This window comes from Epithele typhae (assembly GCF_022376455.1).
Source record: "Epithele typhae strain CBS 203.58 chromosome Unknown BXZ73scaffold_2, whole genome shotgun sequence".
NCBI lineage: Eukaryota > Fungi > Basidiomycota > Agaricomycetes > Polyporales > Epitheliaceae > Epithele > Epithele typhae.
In genome coordinates, this window is record NW_025954193.1 from 1,276,902 (window position 1) to 1,292,386 (window position 15,485).

General features: G+C 58.1%; 2 protein-coding genes across 2 annotated transcripts; both read right to left on the minus strand.

Annotated features, from left to right (window-relative positions):
- Window positions 1-111: 111 nt before the first annotated feature.
- Window positions 112-1,785, minus strand: BXZ73DRAFT_38414 (uncharacterized protein; the record flags this gene model as incomplete). Its single annotated transcript, XM_048018184.1, has 1 exon — window positions 112-1,785. One exon carries the CDS (start codon window positions 1,783-1,785, stop codon window positions 112-114), a length of 1,674 nt encoding a protein of 557 aa, XP_047883333.1.
- Window positions 1,786-3,030: 1,245 nt separating this feature from the next.
- On the minus strand, window positions 3,031-4,611 carry BXZ73DRAFT_96334 (manganese peroxidase isozyme precursor; the record flags this gene model as incomplete). Its single annotated transcript, XM_048027042.1, has 10 exons — window positions 3,031-3,043; window positions 3,105-3,345; window positions 3,398-3,596; window positions 3,655-3,895; window positions 3,953-4,031; window positions 4,089-4,144; window positions 4,194-4,261; window positions 4,314-4,350; window positions 4,402-4,445; window positions 4,504-4,611. The coding sequence occupies 10 exons, from the start codon at window positions 4,609-4,611 to the stop codon at window positions 3,031-3,033; spliced, it is 1,086 nt and encodes a 361-aa protein (XP_047883334.1).
- Between the last annotated feature and the right edge of the window lie 10,874 nt (window positions 4,612-15,485).

Consider the following 15,485-nt stretch of genomic DNA (forward strand, 5'->3'; position numbering starts at 1 on the left):
ATCGCAGGCACGATGCACGCGTATGTGGTTAGTCTGACCCCAACGCCACTGACGTCTGTGGCAAAATACCCGACCGACCCGACCGACGCCAAGGATGACTTAGGTCGACGCTCATTCATCCAGCTCGTCCTCTTCGTCCTCTTCTTCGCTGTCTGCCGCGGCCGTGCGTCGTCCACCGCCCATCATATCTTGCTCGACCATGCCGACGACGGCATCGACCGCCGCCTTGGACATGCGAGGCATTGCACCAGGCCGAAGGAGCGGGTGATGCGCGGGGTCAAGCTCCTCCACCTCGTCCTCGTCCTCCCCCTCCGCTTCCGCCTCGTCCCCGGTCTCCTCGTCGCTCGTGTTCCCCTCGCCGTCGTCCCCATCGCCTTGCTCGTCTTGGCTCGCATCGCTGTCCTCGTTGCTCTCGCTGCCGCTGTCTTCTTCGTCGTCACTGCTCATCGTGAAGTCCTCGTCCTCCTCGTCCTCGGTGTCCTCCGCGCGCGGATCCTCGTCGTGCGTCTTCGCCGCCTCCGCCGTCTCCTTGCCCTTGCCCTTTCCCTTGGTGTTCGCGTCCGGTCCGGATGACCCGCCGGGAGCCTCCACCGCCGCACGTCCAAAGAGGTGTTTCCGCGACTTGATCCACCGCGCGATGGGCTCCTGCTCCTTCCCGTCGACCATCCCGAAGTCGACCTCGACCACCTCCACCTCGTCCTCGCTCTCCTCCCCGTCGTCTCCTTCTTGCTCGGCCTTGCCCTTACCCTTGGCTTTGTCCGCCTGTCCCTGGACGACCCGTCGAATGAGGACGGAGCACGTGCGCCCTGTGGCGCTCAGCGTGCGCACGCCCTGGACGACCGTCTCGCCGCCATGCGTCTCGGCGGGCGCGAGGTGCTCGAGCGCGAAGAACTCGCACGGCTTCCCGTCCCAGAGCACGCCGCGGTCGAGGAACCAGAGCGTGCCCTCCTTCGCGCCGCGGTACGCGCCGGCGCCCGTGCCCGCGGCCGGCACGCCGTCGGGCCCTGGCGGCGGGGCGGCGACGGCGCTCTTGAACAGCGCCGCGGACGGCTCCGCCGCGGGCACGGGCAGCGCGGCGAGGAAGGCGCGGAGCGCGGGGAGCGACGGCGCGCCTTTCGCGTGCGTCTCCGCGGAGGTCGCGAGCGGCGCGGGGAGCGTCGCGTCGAGCCCGAACACGAGCTGCGCGGCGGCGGCGGTCGCGGGGGACGCGGGGCCTTTGGGGACGGGCGCGGGGACGTCGGAGGAGAGGAGGACGACGGACCAGTGCGGCTTGGGCTTGCCGCGGGTGGGGAGGAGGAAGGCGCGCTGGAGCGAGGCGAGCGGGATCGGCGGGTACTCGTCCTTGCCCGTGGTCGGGTGCGTGAGCCGGATGGAGGCGCGGTGGACGGCGAGGGTGACCTTCTTGCGGACGGGGGTGGTGACGGAGACACCGTGGAGCGCGAAGACGCACGGGTCGTCTGCAGCGGGGGGTGCGGGAGATACCGCGTCCGCGTCCGAGGTCTTGGACCGCTTCGCGTCGGAGGAGTCCGAGCCGTCGTCTTCGCGGGGGCGTTTTTGGCTGGGGAGCGGCCGCTCGCCGCGTTTGAGGTCGTCCATTATCCTGAACGCGCGGGGCTGGAGGTCTTCCCAGCCTGATAGCACGCAGCTCCTGGGGGCTGAAGCGCCCACGGCGAGGCGCAGGATGGTGTCGACAATAGTCTTGATTTCGGGGAGCAGCGCGTGGTCTAGTTGTTTTCGAATGTCATCGGGAAGCAGCGGTTGCAGAGAGTCCAGATACAAGGTCATTTCGGGGTGAGATGAGAACGGGAGTGGGAGGGGGAGGAGGGCGATGATGACGACGGTGAAGACAGCTAACTCCGATGCAGCTCGCAGGTGGCGTGCCCAGACGCGAGGTGCCACGGTCAGGTGACAGACAAACGCGTCGTTGGCTGCAGCGCCAAGCGCCTATCCTCATGACGCGTTGTCATCAACGGCGACGCTGCGGTACATACGTGTGAGCAGTCAGTTTTTCAGTCAAAATACTCTCTGTAAAATGAGGCGAGCTGATATTTTTTGTACTCAATAATTATCCGACGCCGGAACCCGCATAACTCTGCGCACGCGTGTCACAACATCTAGGGGTGTCAACGCAGGGATACTAGTAAGCTCACCCGTTCTCCGGTCGAGAGCTAGGACGAACACAGCGTGACACCATGCGAATCGCCGATATGCCGCAAACGCTGTCGCTGCTCGGTGCAGGCGCGCACATATCATCCTTGACAGTCTACACGAGACTGCTCATGCACCCAGCTACCGGTAGTCCCCTCGCGATCACCGTCGTAGCCCCAAGTACGCACTCACACTTCAATGCGTCTGGCACATCTTTTATTCTTCCCGCAGTCACCCCAGGAGCAGCACTGCAGCACCCCGCGCGGTAACACTCAGCACTCCGACACTCCGCCGCGTCCTCTCCTGGCTATCGCGTCTTGCCCCACTCCCATGTTTGTCCATCATATCATTGTCCTTCATCCCCCATGTTCCTCTTCTCGGCTCAGTCGCTACCTCGCCTCGCACTACTCCCCTTCCGCTTGTTACCCCACTCCACATAGAGAGTTTGACCGGCATCGTCATCTCTGACCCTATGACCAACTCACCGACATCAACACCACACACCGTCATGTTCGTCCATCGTCTTTCCCGGCGCCCGTGACATATCTCTCGCAGATCTCCCGTAAATGTCGGGTCAGTCGCGATGCGTATTGGCCCCCGGCACAGTGGCAGCTGGTAATGATATGGACCAAGCCTTTGCAAGCCGCAGTTCACCCCTATCAGGTCGTCAACAGTGAATCATCATTCAGCACCACGAAACCTCATAATACTTGTACATGTGATGCTAAGTCACCTCAATCAAGCAGGTTCTCCATTCAACGCTCTTGTAGTCAGAATAGATACCAAAAATCACCAACTGTAATACCAGCGACCTCGCCCGTTTTCCACAGGACGCAAAGGCATAGCCCATTGACCAGAGAGTGGCTTCCTCCAATTGACAGTTTAAGAAGGAGGACTGTGGAAGAATCCGTGCTGGTGAGCGCGGAAACCCATCCCAAGCGCAGACAACCACGTACACAGGGGCGACAGTAGTGGCCGGGCCCGGAGCAGCGCTGAGCGCGGGGAACGGCGTGGCGGCGCAGGCACCCTCAACATCCGCGAGCGACTTGCCCGCCGGGAGCGTCGCAGCCGGCAGCTTCATCGCCGCGGGGACGGGGATGACTTCAGAGCAGTCCGTGAGCGTCCGCGGGTTATGCCCGAGCGTCGCCAGCTTCGCCATCACCGTCTCGAACTTGGTCACCATCAGGCTGTGGTCGGCTGCGTGCGGGGCGCGTCAGCGGAGGGTCGGGTACGGCACGAGGAGACGCACTGATGAACGACTGCCACTCGCACGCGGTGCGTGCGTCGCGGGCGATGTTATTGTCCGAGAAGAGCCGGAGCTCGCCGCCAAGCGGGGACATGACTTCGCCCACGTTCGAACCGTTGCCCGGGAACAGAGTGCCCTGCAAGAGGGTCTCGACAAAGAACTGGGAGTCGAAGGAGCCGGGGGTGGAGTCGAGGGGAGTTCCCTGGGAGGTGCAAAATTTCAATGTGGGCGCGTGCAAGGTAACGATGGGGGCTACTCACAGGGATGGAGGCATCAACGTGGTCCTGGGCAGCGACAGTGTGCGAGATCAGGAGGTCGACAACCTCGTTGGGCGAGAACCCAGCGTCACTCATCCGCGCGAAGATCTTGTCGTTGTCGTCCGAGGGCTCGGGAACCAGGAGGTCTGGAGACGGCTTCGTGACGTTGGAGCGGCCAGCCAAGAATTGGAGACGAGGGCCACCAGCACAGTTCGACACACCGACGGCGCCGGCGAACTGAATGCTGATGATAGATCATTTCAACGGGACACTTGACTCGCCTAGACAGTGAAGTACTCACAAGTCGGCGAAGGACACGCCGTGGGCGAGAGCGAAGGGACGCTGGGTCTCGACGATATCGTCAACACCGCCGTTGGCGTCTGACAGTGGGTCTCAGTGAGGTATTCAAGGTGAAAGTGGATGGGGCTGGGGCCTACGGAAGTTGGTCTCAATGTCAGCAAAGTGCATGATCGAGCCGTCAGCACCTCCGCCACTAGTGAGATAGGTCAGCTGTCTAGTATGCTCCGGAGCAGAACACGTACCCGAATTTGCCCTCACGGAAGAGCTTGGGAGAAAATCCGATAGCATCGTGGAAGGTCAGGCGAAGAGACTAAACATACGCAGTCAGCGGTGCTGTCGGCCGAAACGTACGAATAGGTTACCTCATGAGTCTCCTCGCCGCATTCGCCACCGTCGAAGCTGTTGATGAGCAATCAGTACGATGATGTTGGTTGAAAGGCGTGGTCGTACAGGTTCTCCTGGAGGTCGTCGAGGACATCAAACCAGACACAGCACTGATCGAGCACGTCAGTGACGATTAAAAGGGCGGTCGACCCGGACAAAGCTACTTACAGCCTTGCTGCTCGCGCGGCGACCACCGCTGCACACAGCTGACGGGGAGGGGACAGCAGAAACGGTGACCGCGAGGGCGGCGATGGCGAAGAAGGCTTTGGAGAACATCGCTGGCTGCTGGTGTTGAAGATACGCGCGGAAGCGCCGGCTACGATTAGATTAGATTACGCTATGCGTTCGGATGATACCTTTGTAGTTCCTTATCTCTTAGTTCAGCCTATCACGCCTTACGATACTCTTAGGTCTTTGTTCTTGTCATGTACTATTTACAGCGCGCGCGCATACAGCGCTAATCAAGCTTCGTTTTCCCTTCCCCGAACCTGCGCGAACTTATACAGGTTATGAGCCCTGCTTCGTTCTAAAGCAGTATCCACTCAGCCTCTTGTACACACCTTAGCTTGACATCTCCACTCACTATGACTTCCAACACCGACAAGATCAACTCGTTGCTCCGGGCGAAGATTGAGCCACTCTCGGGATCGAGCGACTATCCCCGGTGGCGTCGGCAATTCTCAGGGCTTCTCAAACTCGTGAAGATCTCGGACATCGTCCTCGGTCACGAGACGCGCCCGAAGCTAGCCGACGACAGGAGCAACAGAGCCGACGTCGAAGCCTGGGAAGACAAAGACCTCGCGGCGCTTGTCGGTATGCAACTCAAGCTCGGGACGGCGGCCGCGGCGCTTGTATCGGACGCGGATACGAGCCACGACGCCTGGATGAAATTGGAGAAGAACTATCAAGTACGCGGCGTGGGACGCATCATCGAGATCAAGAGGAAGATGATGAACTCACAATACTCTGATGGGGAGGACGTGGACGAGTGGGTGCAGAGGATGGGTGTGTGGCGGTCGGAGTTAGCGGACATGAACCGGACGATCTCAAACGATGAGTTCTCACTTCTGCTTCTCTGCGCACTCCCGGAGTCTTGGCGCGGCTTCACGAGCTCGATTCAAGAGAGCGCGCTCCAAGACCCGGACACCATCATCGGATCAATACGCGATCACGGAGCGCGCACTCACGCAACCGAGGCCGCGTTCCTGGCGAAGCAAGGTGGGACCGGCGGGAAGCGGAGCGGCGGGCCGCCGCACTGCTGGAAGTGTGGGAAGGTCGGGGTGCAGAGGGATTGCCCGAACCATCGTCCGTGGGGCGGTGGCAAAGGGAAAGAAAGGGAGACGGGAAAGGATGAGAAGGCGTTGACGGCGAAGGAGAAGAAAGGGAAGGCGGAGGAGAGTTCGGACGATGAAGGATACGCCTACGCTCTCATCGAGACGGGCGCCACGATCAACGAGGTCGCGCTTACCGCTATGAGCGCCGGCGCATGGATCGCGGACACTGGCACCACATCACACGTCGCGCGCGAACGGCGCCTCTTCACCACCTACTCACCCGTCACTGGCAAGTACCTCCAAGGCGCCGGAACCACCCCCATCCTCGGTCGCGGAACCATACGTTTCACTTACAAGCACGACGGGAAGACTACCACTGTCGACCTGCTTGACGTCATCCACGCACCCGGCATTCCGCACAATCTCATCTCGATCGGTCGCGTCGAAGCGGCCGGACACACGGTTCAACTAGCCGGCGGGGAGATCAAATTCCTCAACCGGAAGGGGCGCGCTTACGCCTCTGGACGCCGCGGGGGCGGCTACCTTTACGAAATGGACGGAGCGCCGGAGATTCCGGAGGTATCGTACCCGGGCGCTGTTTCCAGACCTATCCGCAAACGAACTTACGACGAATGGCATGCCATACTAGGGCACCCGGGCTTGAAGGTCGTGGACACGATGATGCGGAAGGAACTGGTGGACGGACTGGTGGTGGACAAGGGGACGCCCGCGCAGGAGCAGTGCGAAGCGTGCGTACAGGGGAAGCAGACGGTGGCACCATATCCGGCGGCGTCGGAGACGGAAGTGGGAGTGATCGGGGAGTTGATCGTGCTGGACACGTGGGGACCGGCCCGGACGGAGGGGATAGGACACGAGCGCTACGCATGGGTGTTCACCGACGTGCACTCGCGTATGTCGGAAGCGGCTTTCGGGAAGGAGAAGTCTGAAATCAAATCACATTTCCACGAATACCGCATGCGCCTGCAAACTCTCCACGGCGTCACCATCAAACGCGTCCGCTTCGACAACGCGAAGGAGTTCCTCGGGGGAGAGTTCGGCGCTTACCTCAAGGAACACGGCATCACGATCGAGACTACCGCACCCGAGTCTTCTGGCCAGAACGGGATTGCCGAGCGCGTCTTCCGGACCACCTTGGAGCGGTCGCGCGCCATGCGCATCGCTGCCGATCTACCCAAGTTCCTATGGCCACAAGCCTTCGCACATGCCATCTTCCTGAAGAACATCCTCCCGACTCGCGCACTCAAGGACAAAACACCCTACCAAGTGTGGCACAAGCGGAAGCCCGACGTCTCCGAACTCCACGCCTGGGGTGCCGAGTGCTGGGTTCTCACGTCAGCAACGAAGCGATCAAAGCTTGATCCGAAATCGGAACCGATGCGCTTCGTCGGGATGGCTCCGGGGAGCAAAGCCTGGCTATACTGGGACAGGCACGCGCGGCGGATCGGAAAGTCACGCAACTTGGTCTTTCGCGTACGGAAGCCCACTCCGCCCGCGGACGAGGACGAGGACGTATGGGAGTACATGGAGTACTTCGCCCAGCCGCTCGAGGGGGAGGATGTGGAGTCTGGCGAGCGTCAGGACGAAGAAGAAGGGGGAGAACCCCGAGGAGACGCGGACCGGACACCCGCACCCGAACTCGCGATCGCGCCCGCGCCTGAACTCGCGCCCGCGCCTGCGCCTGCGCCCGCGACCGCGCCTACGCCCGCACCTGCGCTCGCGCCCACGCTCGCGCCCGCGCCCGTACCGGAGGTCCCGCGTCGCGCGTCGCGATTGGCAGGCAAGCCACGCCTAGACTACAAGGCACTTGCGCACAACGGCGAACGCGTCCCCATCACCGACGAAGCACTCATCACGTGCTTACTCTCACTCTTCGGTGTTGAAGGGGGAGCGGGGAACGTCATCGAGCCGCGCAACTTGAAGGAGGCGCGCGCACAACCGGAGTGGCCAGAATGGAGGCGCGCGATGGAGAGCGAGCTCGCGCAACTCATCAGACTCGGGGTCTTCGAGATGGTGCAGCTACCGGAAGGGCGGAGGACAATAGGATGCCGCTGGGTCTATCGCCTGAAGGTCAACGCGGAGGGCATCATCCTTCGATTCAAGGCACGGCTGGTCGCGCTCGGGTACAGCCAAATCTTCGGGCTGGACTTCTTCGACACATACGCGCCAGTCGTGCGAATGGATGCACTTCGGGCCTTGATCGCGATCGCAGTGCACAAGCGACTCATCATTCGGCAATTCGACGTCGTCGGCGCTTACCTCAATGCCGACCTCCAGGAGGAGATCTACATGTGCCAGCCCCCGGACTTTGAGGACGGGACCACGAACGTGCTCAGCTTGAAGAAGCTCCTCTACGGACTCAAGCAAGCCGCCAATGTCTGGAACATACACATCGACGGGGCACTCGTACAGGACATGAAGTTTATTCGCACTGAACCGGATCAGTGCGTCTATGTCCGGCCCGGCGGCGAGCACGGCATCGGACTGCACGTGGACGACATGGTGGCTGTGGCTCCGAACGAGGCGGAGATGGACGCGATCAAAGAAGGTCTCGAGCGTCACTACGAGATCACGGATCTAGGCGAGCCGCGTCTACTCCTTGGACTTGAAATCTCGCGCCCTATCGGATCACCTGACGACCTCACGCTGCGACAGACGAACTACCTACGTCGCGCGCTTGAAGCACACCACATGTCAGAGTGTACACCGGTGAAGACGCCGATGGACCCGAACGTCAAGCTCCTGAAGACGAGCGAGGATGAGGAGGTGACCCCCGCACAAGTCCATGAGTACCAATCAGCGATCGGTACCTTGATGTACGCGGCACTCGGCACGCGACCGGATCTCGCGTACGCCGTACAGGCGCTGTCCCAATTCTGCTCGCGCCCCGGCCCAGTGCATTGGACGGCCCTCAAGCACGTCTTCCGCTACATCAAGGGGACACTCGACTACGGTATCACTTACCACGCGCAGGGGGAGCTGGTAACGAAAGTGGCGTACCAGCACTTGCGCCTCGAAGGGTACACCGACGCGGACTGGGGCGCTAATCCGGTGGACCGGCGATCAATCTCCGGATACGCGTTTCTGATCGCCGGTGGACTTGTCGCGTGGAGCTCGAAGAAGCAAGCGGTAGTAGCGCTATCGTCGACGGAGGCGGAGTACATGGCGGTGTCGTACTGCGCGCGACACACGATCTGGATGCGCGCACTTCTCGCGGCGCTGTATCTGAAGCAGGAGGACGCGACGGACCTCAATGCGGACAATCTCTCAGCCATCGCGCTCTCCAAGAACAACGTGCATCACGCGCGTACCAAGCATATCGACATCCGGCATCACTTTATTCGCGAATGCGTAGAAGCCGGTACTATCAAACTGAAGCACGTACCTACGGAGGACAATGTCGCGGACATGTTCACGAAGCCGCTTCCACGCGACCGCTTCCACATGCTGCGGCGGCAACTCGGGATCCTCTCAGACGCCGAGTTGAGGGGGAGTGTTGAAGATACGCGCGGAAGCGCCGGCTACGATTAGATTAGATTACGCTATGCGTTCGGATGATACCTTTGTAGTTCCTTATCTCTTAGTTCAGCCTATCACGCCTTACGATACTCTTAGGTCTTTGTTCTTGTCATGTACTATTTACAGCGCGCGCGCATACAGCGCTAATCAAGCTTCGTTTTCCCTTCCCCGAACCTGCGCGAACTTATACAGCTGGAGGGGAGGGTGGTCGTCGAGGTGCGACTGCTGGGATACTCTGAGTGTTGAACATTGGATATCGAACATACGTACATTAGGACAGTTTACGCATCCACATGGACTCTGTGAGAGACTTCCCATAGTTCCATATGTCACTTCACTGCCTTGTAGTTCCTTATCTCTTCCATTTCGTTCTTCTACGCTTCTCTCTTTGTTCCCTTGTTCCACTTACGGACTTTCTTTGTCTTGAGCGCACAGCCCGCACAGCATCGTATCCATCTTCTGTCTGGTCTGACCTCTGCGCCAATTATGTCTTCCCATCACTGCTTACGTATGCTACTCCTGGACAGTATATAGGGAGGACTCTGGCTCGCACTGCTCTTCAGTCGTTCTATCACTGACTGAGGAGTAAGTCTGTTCACACTACTATGCGCTCCTTACATATGCTTACTCTATCTGTAGTCGCTCCTCTTCGTGTGTTACAGGTAGAACTTATGCTCTCAATTCAGTCGTTCTATCACTGACTGAGGATCGCTCCTCTTCGTGTGTTACAGTCGGTCCCTGCCTTACTCAGAGTTCATCAGGTTATGAGCCCTGCGCTCTAGCTTGCTTACGTTGAGCAACGCGCGCTTCACCTTTCGCCAACGATTCAAGATCTCCCCATCGACTACTCGTGGACGGTTTCGGTCAGACATAGCTTTGGGTTTTACCCTCGCAGTCCTCTTCCTCCGTCTTCACCTCTACCCTCCACAAGGCCTTCCGACAGGCTTTCGTAGCGAGGTTGCCCCAACGGGTGCTCATTCTCCACGAGTAGGGGATATCGTTCTCAACATCGCGCTTCTCTGTACCTTCAACCGACTTCACCGTGGCAGACAACGTTGCTGGTCCTTCTACCGACCTCAACAACGTTCAGATCCCGTCTGGCAGCTCTTCGGACTCCGACGCGATTGACGTTTTCGACTGCTCACGCTTTTACCACCGATACGAACTCCGATCCGGAGGACAAGACGTCTTCTTTGACGACGAGGACGGAGAATTCTTTGTTTGCGACGTACAACCTTGCCCTAATCGTTACGTGGACATCAACCAGCCCGCGAACTGTACGCCTAGGCCATATCACCTCGCTCCAGACTCTCCACAACACCCTCGTCATTTCGACGCCCTCCGTTGGTCGGAACTCCCTCAGTTCGACGTCTCTGCACCAGGTTCTCCACTTTCCTCGGTCGCTGCAGACGTTCCCCCATCTCCTCTCTCCTCACACCACTCTTCGCTCGAAGTTGAGCAAGTCCTTGAAGCAGACGTCACCCCAGACGCTCCGCTCTACGGTTTCTCTGTCTACGGTCCCCTCGATCCTTATCCCATTGACGTTTATCCTCCTCTTCCGCCTTCACCCACTCTCGTCCCTCTAGAAGACGACACCCTCGAGACCCTCTACACTCTACCACTTATGGACTCTTCAATCCCCGTCGCAAAGGGTTCGGTCCTCAAAGGTCGCGATGGGTACAAGCAGTGGGCGCACGATATGGAAGGGATGTGCCTCATGTTGGCCTGCTGGGAAATTACTGCCACTCCTTCACTCGACCCTGCACCTGCTGCCACCGAAGTCACCGCTCTCGCCGCCTGGAAGCAGCGTGAATCGAAGGCACGAGGCCTGATTGTCAAACAGGTCTCGATCGAGGTGAAGGAGGCGCATCTCACTGGCAAGACTTCCGCGAACGCAATGTGGGAGGCTCTCAAAGCGGCTTACGACAAGTCGGACGCTGCGTCGAGCTTCGCCCTCTTCGAGGAACTAATCAACCAGGACCGTTTCGACGAGAACAAGGACCTCGCCGACCAAATCTCGACCTACAATGCCAAATTCGACCGCATCGACTCCTCCATCGCGAAGTACGGTGATGGTCAACGTGCCTTCATGTGCATGGGCAAGCTCCCAGTCTCCTATCGCGCCATCGTCACGACTATTCTTGCGACTTACGAGTCCAAGAACATCACCGTCGACAACGTCATCTCGCAGGTTCGCTCTGAGCAGACCTTGCGCAAGACATCGATCGGCAACGGCGAGGAGTCCGTCAGCAAGGTCACCAAGACCAAGCCCAAGCCGCGTGGTCCCTGCGCTCACTGCAAAGGGAAGAACCACGACGAATCTCACTGCTGGCAGAAGCATCCCGAGCTCAAGCCGCAGGGGAAACGTCAAAGCAACGGCAAAGGCAAAGGCAGAGATAATGGTGGTGGTGGAAATTCCGGACATTCGCATAACGTTTCGGCTCAGACTGTCAATGTACTTGTAGCGTCGGACGCCTCGTCCGCGTCGAATGAGATCTCTGCTGCTTGGTACAACGCGGGTAACACCGCTAAGCGTGATTCTCACTTCGCAGTCTGGTGCATGGATTCGGGTGCTTCGCGTCACGTAACAGCATACAAGCATGATTTCTCCTCCTACACTCAATACCGTGAGCCCAAGATCTTTCATACGGCTCAGGAAGGAGATGCTGGTATCGTCCGCGCACTCGGAGAAGGAACGGTTATTGCACGAATCGATCTCAACGGCAACCACGTCAAAGTTGAGTTTAAGAACGTTGTATACATCCCCAACGCGGGTACACGTCTCTTCTCAACTGGTGCCATCGAGAACGCCGGAAACCTCATCATTCAGGGGAATGGGAAAATGGTCATATTTGATCCTCGCGTCACAGACGCATCCTTCTCACACGCTGGTTTGACTTTCCCTGGTGCAATGCGTCTTGAGGCTCTGTTTAATCCTATCAACAACCTCTATCAGCTGCCCACGGATATAATGAATGGCAAAGTCGTCCAACCCGTCCAACCTGCAGAACCTCAACCTGCGGCTCAGTCGTCGTCATCTACCGTCGACTGGGAACTCATTCACAACCGCTGGGGTCACTGTTCTAAGGAAGCGATCAAAAAGCTCCCTAAGGCAGTCAAAGGGGTTGACGACATTGGTCCTGCTCCTCCCCCGTCTACTGTTTGCGATGGTTGCGCCAAAGGCAAAATGACGCGCAAACCACACCCTCTATCACCGAAGCGTGCAGAAGCTCCGGGCGACATGATCCACACTGATCTAGTCGGCCCACTGCCCACTTCTATCGGCGGATATACGTACTTCGTAACATACCTTGATGACTTCTCTGGTGCTGGTCGAATCTACTACCTTAAGGCGAAATCGGAACAGACGAAAGCTTTCCGAGCCTACTACGCCTGGGTATCGACACAGACTGGTCGCAAAATCAAGAAGGTACGATCCGATCGAGGGGGTGAATATACCGCAACAGAGTTCCAAGAACTTCTTCGCGAACTTGGGATTGAGCATGACATGACCATGCCAGGAACCCGCAGCAAAACGGTCGTGCCGAACGCTGGAACCGAACCATCATGGACAAGGCCCTGTGTATGCTTCACTTCGCAGGTCTGTCTCACGGTTTCTGGCAATGTGCGGTCGACACTGCGGTGCATATCTACAACCGTCAGCCAATGCGTCGTCTAAAATGGAAGTGCCCGATCATGGCATGGAACGGAGTCGTCCCAGACTGTTCCCACTTCCGAGTTTTCGGCTGCAAAGCAGTCATACATGTGCAAAGGGACAAACGCGACAACAAACTCGAGCCTAAGGCACTCGAAGTTGTGTTTGTTGGTTACGAGGGTTCCAAGGGTTATCGTTTCTGGAACCGCTCTACCCGCTCCATCATGGTCTCTAGCGATGTGGACTTTGATGAGAACGTCTTCCCTGCACGTGAAAACCCCACCGGCCGTCGTCGTGTAACACCCGACGATTCACCGTTCCCGGACATCCCTGAGGGAGAGCCTAACGACGAACCAGTCGAGCTCATACCTCCTCCTCCAACTCCTCCTCCGGAACCTGCTATGGTCCCACACCCTCCTCAAGCTCCACCCAATGCTGAGCCTGAACCAGAGCGCGAAGCTCCGCCTCCGCCTCCTGTCGTACCAGGTGCACCGCCACGTGCTCCTAACCACCGTCGCAACCGTCATCCTACTGTTGAAGAAATACCTGATGTCGATGCTGGTCCTCCACCACAACCTCAGCGCCCTCAGCGTCATGGTGCAGGACAGAATCCGCGTCGTAACAGGGACAACTTCTACGGTGACGAACCGCCTGCACGCGTCGACGCCAGGACACGACGAGACGGACAGCTACGTACAGCTGAAGAGCGCGAGTACTTCGATCTGCTCAACACTATCATCAACCACGCTGCGCGCAAGAAAGGCATTCCTCAGTCCTACCGCGAAGCGCATAACTCTCCTATGAGTGATGAATGGTTCAAGGCTGAAGCTTCGGAGTACAATTCGTTGATGGAAAACCAAACCTGGGTGCTCGTACCTCGCCCCAAGGGTCGTAACGTCATCGGATGTCGTTGGGTGTATGACATCAAGCACGATGGTCGAGTCAAGGCTCGCCTCGTAGCTAAGGGCTATACGCAGAACTGGGGAGAAGACTACTTCGAGATCTTTTCGCCTGTGTCGAGGAACGAGTCGACCCGCTTCGCATTTGCGCACGCCGCGCTCGAAGATTGGGATATCGACGCCATGGACGTCAAAACCGCGTTCCTCAACGGCGATCTCGACGAGGAGATCTACATGGAGCAGCCGGAAGGATGGGTTGAAGCTGGCAAAGAGGACTACGTCTGTCTGCTCAAGAAGGCCATCTATGGTCTGAAGCAAGCCTCTCGCCAGTGGAACCTCAAAATCCACGACTCGCTCATCAAATTGGGATTTGTCCGCACGTACTCAGATGCCGGAGTCTACGTTTATCGTCGACAAGGGGGTGTTCCAGGCGAAGTCACGCTGATTGTTCTATATGTCGACGATCTACTCGTCATGGGCAATTCACGCACGCGCATCGACTTCGTCAAGGACTCTCTCAGCAAGCAGTACAAGATGACTGATCTAGGACCGGTGCAACGATTCCTCGGTACTCGCATTCGTCGCGATCGCGTCAAACGCATCCTCGACATCGACCAGGAAGAGTACATCGACGCCGTCCTCGAAAAGTTCAACATGTCTGACTGCAACGCTGCATCCACTCCTCTCCCCGCTGGTTGCGTCCTCGTCGCTCGACAGGATGAAGCACCTGCAACCCTTCGTCGGGAGTACCAGAGCCTCATTGGCAGCCTTCTTTACGCCATGCTCGGTACTCGTCCAGACATCTCCTACGCCGTCACGCGTCTCTCCAAGTACAACGCCAATCCGTCTGAAGATCACATGCGTTACGCTCGCTACGTCCTTCGCTACCTCCGTGGTACCTCGCACTATCGTCTTCGTTACGATGGAAAGGATGGCGCCGGCATGATCGCGTACTCGGACTCGGACTGGGGAGAAGACCGTGATGACAGGAAGTCGACAACCGGCTTCGTTTTCCTGATGGCAGGAGGTGCACTCTCCTGGGTCTCTCGCCGACAACGCACAGTATCCCTCTCCTCCACCGAAGGGGAATACATGTCCGCGTCAGACGCTTGCCGTCAGATGAAGTGGCTTCGCACTTTCGGCCGTGAAGTTGGTGACGATATGTCGAGTCCTACGCCGCTCTGTATGGACAACCAGGGATCGATTTTCCTCTCTGAAAACCCTGCCGTTGACCGTCGCACGAAGCACATCGACATCCGCTACCACTTCATTCGCGAATACATCGAGGAAGGCGAAGTTACTCTCTTTCACGTTCCTTCTGCGGAGCAGCTAGCGGACTCGCTTACGAAGTCAGTTCCTCTTTCGATACTCAAGTACTTCTGCGAGCACGTTGGTTTAGTTTCATCCGCGTCTTGAACGAGGGGGTGTGTTGAACATTGGATATCGAACATACGTACATTAGGACAGTTTACGCATCCACATGGACTCTGTGAGAGACTTCCCATAGTTCCATATGTCACTTCACTGCCTTGTAGTTCCTTATCTCTTCCATTTCGTTCTTCTACGCTTCTCTCTTTGTTCCCTTGTTCCACTTACGGACTTTCTTTGTCTTGAGCGCACAGCCCGCACAGCATCGTATCCATCTTCTGTCTGGTCTGACCTCTGCGCCAATTATGTCTTCCCATCACTGCTTACGTATGCTACTCCTGGACAGTATATAGGGAGGACTCTGGCTCGCACTGCTCTTCAGTCGTTCTATCACTGACTGAGGAGTAAGTCTGTTCA